The following is a 9,298-nucleotide window of genomic DNA, read 5'->3' on the forward strand; positions in this document are numbered from 1 at the left end:
AAAACATGGAAGACGTGAGTGAGAATGAGAAAAAAAAGAAAGAAAGTCGTAATGAAATTATTGTTGATGATTGAGATGGATTATCTATCGATCCAGTAAGTAATTTGAAGACACGTCGGTAAGTGGTTATACAGCTGACAGCTGTCTCATACATCACATCAATCTCGTGCTCAATTTTTGGAAAAAAATATCATTGCCTCCCATTTTATTTATTATGTTAAATAAATAAAATAATAATTCATTTAGTGCTTCTTCTCAGTTTCAGTTGTGTGCGTTCAACTATAATCAATCATTTGTCTCTGTAGTAGATTTGAAATCAGAAGATGACGGTTCCGATAGCTATGCAGTCGACACCGGGAAGTTCAGGTTACTTAGATATGCATCCTGATCGTAAGATGTCTTTCTTCAAAAATCCTTACATTCTCGGCCTTGCTGCTGTCGCCGGTATTGGTGGTCTTCTCTTCGGTTACGACACCGGTGTCATATCAGGAGCTCTTTTGTATATTAAAGATGATTTTCCTCAAGTTAGAAACAGTAATTTTCTACAGGTACCGTACCTACCTCCATCTCCATCTCCATCACCATGCTATTATTAAAGTCAAACTCTTTTCATATAAGTTATAACCTGTTTTCACCTTAATTTCATAAGTTCTTTTTAAGATACCTTATACCAAAACAATTTAACTTTATTTTTTCTTCTGTTATAAAAATAACTTATACATTGTCCTTTAAGCTGGAAATAACCTGTTTATTCAAACAGGGCCTAGATAGAGCTTATGGAAATAATTGTTAAAAGAGTTTCTGGACATTCCATAAGCTCACCAACCAGTCTCACAAGTACTTATGGAAGTAGATAGGCTCAAATAAGCCAATCCAAATAGGCTCTACATCATTCCTTTTTCTGATACTCACTTTTGTGTCTCTTTCAGGAAACAATTGTTAGCATGGCAATTGCTGGTGCAATTGTTGGTGCGGCATTTGGTGGTTGGCTTAATGACGCTTATGGAAGAAAGAAGGCCACACTCTTAGCTGATGTTATCTTTATTCTCGGAGCAATTCTCATGGCTGCTGCACCTGATCCTTATGTTCTCATAGCAGGACGTCTTCTCGTTGGTTTGGGTGTTGGCATAGCTTCTGTTACTGCTCCTGTCTACATTGCAGAAGTCGCACCCTCTGAAATCAGAGGCTCATTAGTCAGCACTAATGTCCTCATGATCACCGGTGGACAGTTTGTTTCCTATCTTGTTAACCTTGTTTTCACCCAGGTTAGTGTGTGTGTGTGTGTGTTAGTCTTCTTGATGGATTATGTGTGCCTTTTCTATCAACATGTTTCATTTTGGATTTTGTTGCTTTTTGGTTTTGTTTTACTGATCACATTTCATATTCTTAGGAGTGCTTTACTTTTGCTTTTTCTACTTCTACCTATAAAATAAAACATTAGATAAGACATTATTAAAGTTTTTAATATAGATTAAATATTTTTGGAAATTTCTGAAAAAATTCAAAACAGTGTTTGATTTGGTTTATCAAGAAATGCATTCTCTCTATCAAGAAAAAATTCAAAATATTGTTAAAAAGTAAACGGGTCTTTACTTGAGCAGGTTCCAGGGACATGGCGATGGATGCTTGGTGTTTCAGGTGTGCCTGCACTTATCCAGTTCATTTGCATGCTCTTCCTCCCCGAATCTCCAAGATGGCTATTTATAAAGGTACAAATTTGCTCTTCTCAACAATTGTGTCCCAGATGTACATGTACTGCAGAAGTAACTTGTCTATAATGCCATTTTAAAATTTTACTATCTTGGTTTGCAGAATAGGAAAAATGAAGCGGTCGATGTAATTTCTAAGATATATGACTTGTCTCGCTTAGAGGATGAAATTGATTTCCTAACTGCTCAATCTGAACAAGAGCGCCAAAGAAGGAGTACTATCAAATTCTGGCATGTTTTCAGATCAAAAGAAACCAGACTGGCGTTCCTTGTTGGAGGAGGACTTCTGGTAATAAAATAAAATGTTTACAAAGAAACTCTTTTTGCAGAACATAACTTGATCGCAATTAAAGGATCTTTATGAATGCTCTTTGCTGTCAATAGGCTAACTAGAATATTCTAATTCATTAAAACATATGTATATATGTGAGTCATGCTAACTAGAATATTCTACTTTATTAAAACATATGTATATATGTGAGTCATTGCAGAGTCCGTATTCTATATTCCACTGGTGAGAAATCATAGGCTTGTTCTAGACATGTTGGATTGCTCTAAAACAGAAGAGTACAATTGAAATCACCAAGCTAAAGAAGAACGGCTTGATTACATCATTATAAATGATTGCATATAAAATAAGCTCTATAAAATATACTTTAGGGTCTGTTTTATTATTGAGAATTTAGCACTGAGTCTAATGGTTATAGCTTTAAAATTGAAACCACAATGCTGGAAACATTTCACTTTAGGAGCTGAAATTGTATTGATAGAAAATTTAGCATTTATTATGAAAAATAAGATATATTGAAGAAACAAGTTTCATTTGAAGGCTAATGTAATATATGTTACTCCTATGTATATTTATTACCGTGCAGTTGTAAGACCTTGAATGCTATACGAGACAAAATGTTGGACAACAAAGAGTCAATAAGAAAGAATATTCATAGTCATAAGATGAGAATGTTAAAATTCATAAGTGATCATACAAGAAAGATAAAGATTAGTAATAAAACTATTGAAGAGAAACTAGGGGTAACTCTGTTTAAAGAAAAGATGGTAGAATATCATTTTAAGTGGTTTGAATATTTCCGGAAAAGACTCAGAGAAGTATCAGTGAAGAGAATTGATCGGATGGAGTATAGTTTAATAGCTAAAGGTAGCAGGAGACCAAGAAAAGTTGTTGGTCAAATCATTAAGCAATAGATAAATGGTTTATCTTTAAAGTTGATGAATAGTAGGACTTTACGACACAATTAGATTCATGTAATGTAAGCGACTTCACCTTGTGAGATAAGACTTGGTTGTTATTGTTTGTTGCTCAATACTTTCGTTGATCTTTGACTTGGTGAAAGTTTTCACTACTTTTCATTTTATTTCATTTTGTCCTGTATTAAATAAACACCATTAAATTAAAAATGACTTATATATGTTTATATTTTCATTTCAGTTTTAAGTCGAGCTTCTAGGCTGGCCATTAGCTTTCTTGTTTGACCATACTTTATTTGTTACTGGCAGTTGCATGCATTTTGGAATTAGGCTCTTTATTTGAATATAAATTACTTCGGTTTATGTATGTGAAATGCATCCTTATTGCATCCAATGGTTGTGCAGGCTTTTCAGCAGTTTACAGGTATAAACACGGTGATGTACTACAGTCCAACCATTGTTCAAATGGCTGGCTTCCATGCCAATCAGTTGGCTCTTCTTCTGTCCCTCATAGTTGCTGGCATGAACGCTGTCGGAACAATTCTTGGCATTTACCTTATTGACAACACAGGGCGGAAAAAATTAGCCCTTTCTAGTTTGGCAGGAGTGATTGCATCCTTGATAATGTTGTCAGTAGCATTCTATAAGCAGTCATCGTCTACAAATGAAGTGTATGGATGGCTTGCAGTTATCGGGCTAGGCCTTTATATTGGTTTCTTCTCGCCAGGAATGGGGCCAGTTCCATGGACTATAAACTCAGAGATATATCCTGAAGAATATCGAGGTATATGTGGGGGCATGGCAGCGACCGTGTGTTGGATTTCAAATTTGATCGTGTCCGAGAGCTTTCTTTCGATTGCTGACGCTATCGGGATTGCTTCAACTTTCTTGATTATTGCTGTTATAGCTGTGGTGGCATTTCTCTTTGTACTTCTGTATGTTCCAGAGACTCAAGGATTAACGTTTGATGAAGTGGAGTTAATATGGAAGGAGAGAGCCTGGGGCAAGAATCCAAACACACAGAACCTTCTTGAGCAGGGAAGTCAATCATAAGTAATGGCATTGATTAGATGTGTATTGTATCATTTATTTAAATATTCGCTTCATTCCAGACACGCATCTGGGTACTTTATACTGTTATATGTATTTATTTGCATGTCGGATTTCATAAATATACAGAGTGAAAGTAAAACCAATGTTTCTCATTTGAAAATGAGAAATGATTTTGACATCAAAATTTTGATGTCAAACACAATTATGTCTTTAGGTGTTTGTGTATTTTTGAAATATGTGTTAAGTTAGAGAAAATAAAAAGTGAGAGAGATAAAGACTATATTTGTATTTTGATGTTCAAATAACATAATTATTTGAAAATTGCGGTGAGGAAAATGCATTGGGCATCTGGAACAGAACAACTGGTCCAGTGCAGGAGTTGGCAAAAGTTGCAAAACCTAGCTCTTATGGTTAAAGCTACTCTTTTTTTTTTGTTTGTTAAAAATATAACTACACCTTTTCCCCACTATAAGTTTGTTTTTTGTTTTTGATAAATGAAGGCCGTTAAGCCAAATTACAATTGAACACAACGACTAAAATAAATACCCGCCACATTCTACGAGGAGGTGAACACACCCTTGTGGAGGACTTGATTAGCCTGTCTATATATGAGTTACCACGACTTACCAATCCCACATTCTAAGGCGATTGATATGGGTGACAATAGGAGCACACGGGTGAGATGAAGGACACTCGTTTAAATGAGCTCCAGATCTACTGCCGTGACGAAATCCTTTATTCCAAGCCACTTGAAGTATTGTCAAAATCCCCCAATGCTTTGCCATTAAAATCAAGCAGGCGCCCAAATTTCGAGAGAATCCGGTTCGCCAGCTACCCGAATCATTACGAATTACTTCACCACACACAACTTAATTATCCTTAAGCATTAAAGCTCTATCTGTATTGCACTTCATCTGCTCCAAATCTGGAGGACTCCGTCCATCTCACCATAACTGTCGTGTGAGGCCTACTCAAGCCTCACTAAAAGCTTGTACTTAAGTATCTCCTACAAAAATACTTAAGTATCCGTTACACGAGTATTACTAGATATTAAGGTATTTAAAAATATTTGCTCTTAGATTTCTATTTTTGATACGACAAATATATTATACCACACACTTTCACTTTGACAACAAATTAATTAAAACAAAAATCATTAATTGGAAAATCAAGTGTTTATTTTATTCTATGTGTTAATAATTTTACTAAATCTAGTTAATTTCATGTGCATCTGTTAATTTAATGTGAGTGTCCATCTTTACTCTTTTTCTGGTGGTGGCCAGTGTTCGAACCCCGGACCTTGCATATATTATGCATCCATATCAACTGAGCTAAACTTATAGGACTGTCTGTCTTTACTAATAATAATAATAATAATATAGATAATAAAAAGCAATACATATTATATTTAGAAGAAGAAGAAGAAAAAAAAAGGAACTAAAACATGTGTAATTTACTTTCAAAAAGGTGACATGCTAAAAAATAGTAAGAGATGAATAGAGATATTTCCGTGACTTCAAAGCTAACAAATATGCCTAATCACTTCCTCAAAAGAAAACAAATATGCCTAATCATGAATTAGAGGGAAAAATTTGTTAAAGAATAAGCATTTGTAAAACAACATAATCATATAACAAATTAGCTATAAATATGCCAAATCCACAAAAAAAAAAAAAATCAGAAACTATTTGGCCAAATTAATTCACCGTGAATCAAGCAAGAAACAAGACCACTTCAGCTTTCAAAGTGTCCATGGTCCATTCAATTTGTTTTCTTCCTTTTTTTTTATAACTAAATTTTCGAAAGTTTGTTACACTTACTACTAAATAGTCATTATGATCCGCATATATCGTTTACTATAACTATTTTATTTGTTATTTGTATTGTTTATAAAGAGAACTTTACAAAGAGTGTTGCTTAGTTCCCTTCAAAACAAGGAGTGTTACAAACAAAGATATATAACATTAACATAAGCATTCATATTTCTTCATCTCTTCTCTAATTGTTTCAGAAAGACTAAGAAGAAGAAAAGCAGTGTTGCTGTTTAGAGTGAAGTGATAAACAAGTTTGAACCATAAATGACAAAAAGTGTCAACACGAAGACTCGTGTATGCTGTTCTTATTGTGAAATCATTTTGGTGTTCTTGGTTGCTGCTTCTTTCTCTTCTCCATCACCAGAATCTGACACTATTCCAAAGGAGTTCACTTTATCTGTCACCAAATTTCGCAAAAGGTTCATTGGTTCACTTTTTTGTTTTTTATTGTTCTCGACAGCTCTCTAGTCGAATATGTGTCCGATGCCACACAACACTGAGAAAATAATGTAATATATATGCACAACTATATTGAGACTTCTATGACATAGTAACAAATTACATCAAAATTTGAATTTAAGGATAGTCACTACATGTATAGCAACAATAAGATAACAAACAATCTTTGAATCTTACATCTGTTGAATGAATACAATATTATCTTAAGGATGGTTTTCATGTATGTATGCATGTGTATGCAGATGGAACCAGCAGGACCCCCCAACAATGTCAATCCTGACAATATTGAAGTAGTTGAGGTTAGTTAGTTAGTTAGTTATTCTTGGTGAATGTCGTTAACATCGCCATTTGCCAACCAAATTGAAGGATTCATCAATTATATATATGTTTGGTTTTATAAAAAAAAAAATTAAAATAGGCGACAGAAGGAAATCATGTCAATGGAGAAGTGGCAGATGGAAAGAGTAAAGGAGGATGGACAACTGCATACATCTTGCTAGGTACTATAAGCTAATCATTTGTTTGATTCATCATTATCATTATATATACATGGTAATTGTAATTAAATGAACTAAGTTGAAATTAAATGAATGAATGAATGCAGCTAATCAAGCACTGGCAACACTAGCATTCTTTGGAGTTGGAGTGAACTTGGTTCTGTTCCTAACGAGAGTCCTTCGTCAAGACAGTGCCGAGGCTGCTAATAATGTCAGCTTGTGGACTGGAACTGTTTACATATTTTCACTCTTGGGAGCATTCCTTAGTGATTCTTATTGGGGAAGATACTTAACATGCGCTATCTTTCAGCTCTTCTTTGTTCTGGTATGCTACTATAATGTTTCTTTTTTGAAAACAACTTATCTGTAAACTGTTTGCAGATTATTTCTAGAAAATCTCCAGGATACTCTATGAATTTTTTTTTTTTTTATAGCTTTATGAAAACAGTTTGACTTATTTTATCTTTTGTTATATAAATAGCTTGCTACAATAGCTTAATTAAGTTACTTATCCAAACATCATGAATTAAATACAAATGAAATTGAAGACTTGCATTAATCATGAATGAATGAATGGAAATTGAAGATCTATGCATTGATTGATGCAGGGTTTGGGGCTGATGTCTTTGACATCATGGCTGTTTTTGATCAAACCATTAGGTTGCGGTAATGAACATAGCGTTTGCAATGAACCAACACCATTGGGAATAGGCCTATTCTATTTGTCAATATATTTGGTTGCATTTGGATATGGAGGGCATCAACCTACCTTAGCAACATTTGGAGCTGATCAATTTGATGATAAGAGTATTCAACAAACCAACTCCAGAGAGGCTTTCTTTAGTTACTTTTACTTTGCACTCAATGTTGGATCACTATTTTCCAACACCATTTTGGTTTATTACGAAGATACCGGTATGTGGACATTGGGTTTCGGTGTCTCCTTAGCCTCTGCTATTATAGCCTTGATTTCATTCTTAGCAGGATCTCGAAAATATCGATATGTTAAGGCGTATGGCAATCCTGTCATAAGAGTAATCCAGGTCTTTGTTGCTGCCACTAGGAAGTGGAATGTTGAACCCGCCAAGGAGGACCAACTTTACGAGGTTGACGGCAATGTATCCGCCATCAAAGGAAGCAGAAAGATTCTTCACTCCCAAGATATAAGGTACATATGTTGCTGCATTCAAAAACTAGCAAGTATAACATATATAATATACATCTGTATTACAAGATGAATTTAATTCTATGCATTTTCAGTGAAAGTTTTATACAGACATCTAATCATAGAGATGATAGTTTACGTGTCACTATGATATAGTATGATTAGATATCTCATGTCTGGATACAGTCCGTGTATGGTTATTTAAATCTTATAAGATATCTGATTGTATGTTGAATTATTGAAATTTGAAACTCATTTTTTATCTTTTATATATATGTTGAGGTGAGCAGATTCATGGACAAGGCGGCAACACGGACAGTAAAAGACGGGAATGAATCCGGGAACCAATGGCGACTTTGCACTGTAACTCAAGTTGAGGAAGCCAAATGTGTGTTGAGAATGATACCAGTTTGGCTGTGCACTATTATTTACTCTGTTGTATTCACACAAATGGCTTCTCTTTTTGTCGAACAAGGTGATGTAATGAACAACAAGGTAGGAAAATTTCACTTGCCAGCAGCAACCATGTCTGTGTTTGATATATGCAGTGTCCTTGTATGCACTGGACTTTATCGCCAAGTTCTAGTTCCCTTGGCCGGAAAATTAAGCGGTAATCCTAAGGGGTTAAGCGAACTTCAAAGAATGGGAGTTGGCCTAGTTATTGGAATGCTTGCGATGGTTGCAGCTGGTGTAACGGAGTTTGAAAGGCTTAAACAAGTTCAGCCTGGACAGAAACAAAGTAATTTGAGTATATTCTGTCAAATTCCACAGTATGTTCTTGTTGGTGCTTCAGAAGTTTTTATGTATGTGGGTCAGTTGGAGTTCTTCAATGGTCAAGCACCTGATGGCATAAAAAGCTTTGGAAGTTCACTTTGTATGGCATCAATTTCTCTTGGAAACTATGTTAGCAGCATGATGGTGAAATTGGTGATGATATTCACTGCTAGAGGCGAGGAACCTGGATGGATTCCGAATAACTTAAATGTTGGGCACATGGACAGGTTTTTCTACCTCATTGCAGCGCTAAGTGCCCTTGACCTTGTCATCTATGTGTTCTGTGCTCGGTGGTACAAGGGTGTCACGAACATTGAAGGTAGTGACAATGTCGGAAGCCAAGAGGACAATGTTTGATTGACTCAGAGAAGCTTGAGCTTTTATGTGTTTTCTTTCTATCTTGTCAAAGCATATGCTTTCTTGTTTTGCTTTGGACAATTTTCTTTTCCTTTGGATAAATTTCTAGTTTTGAGTAGCTAGGATGTTAAATTTTCTTTTCTCATTTAATATATTGCGTATTTGTTAATGCGACCAAAATGCTTTCATTGCACGTGTTTGCACTTTACGAGTTCTATGCATGAAAACACTAACCTATTAAAAACTTAACGAGTTTGCACTTTA

The 9,298-nt window shown here is 35.0% G+C and overlaps 2 protein-coding genes across 2 annotated transcripts; both read left to right on the forward strand.

Moving 5' to 3' along the window:
• The first annotated feature begins 214 nt into the window (after nucleotides 1–214).
• On the forward strand, nucleotides 215–4,181 carry LOC11405364 (inositol transporter 1). The gene is made up of 5 exons (XM_003620955.3): nucleotides 215–548; nucleotides 930–1,265; nucleotides 1,602–1,709; nucleotides 1,813–1,998; nucleotides 3,321–4,181. The coding sequence occupies exons 1-5, from the start codon at nucleotides 324–326 to the stop codon at nucleotides 3,966–3,968; spliced, it is 1,503 nt and encodes a 500-aa protein (XP_003621003.1). The 5' UTR covers nucleotides 215–323; the 3' UTR covers nucleotides 3,969–4,181.
• A 1,213-nt stretch (nucleotides 4,182–5,394) lies between these two features.
• LOC11419408 (protein NRT1/ PTR FAMILY 7.1) lies at nucleotides 5,395–9,214 on the forward strand. Its single transcript, XM_003620957.4, has 6 exons — nucleotides 5,395–6,201; nucleotides 6,484–6,540; nucleotides 6,660–6,741; nucleotides 6,846–7,063; nucleotides 7,347–7,906; nucleotides 8,194–9,214. The coding sequence occupies exons 2-6, from the start codon at nucleotides 6,484–6,486 to the stop codon at nucleotides 9,032–9,034; spliced, it is 1,758 nt and encodes a 585-aa protein (XP_003621005.2). The 5' UTR covers nucleotides 5,395–6,201; the 3' UTR covers nucleotides 9,035–9,214.
• Nucleotides 9,215–9,298: the final 84 nt, after the last annotated feature.

This window comes from Medicago truncatula, chromosome 7 (genome assembly GCF_003473485.1).
Source record: "Medicago truncatula cultivar Jemalong A17 chromosome 7, MtrunA17r5.0-ANR, whole genome shotgun sequence".
Classification (NCBI taxonomy): domain Eukaryota; kingdom Viridiplantae; phylum Streptophyta; class Magnoliopsida; order Fabales; family Fabaceae; genus Medicago; species Medicago truncatula.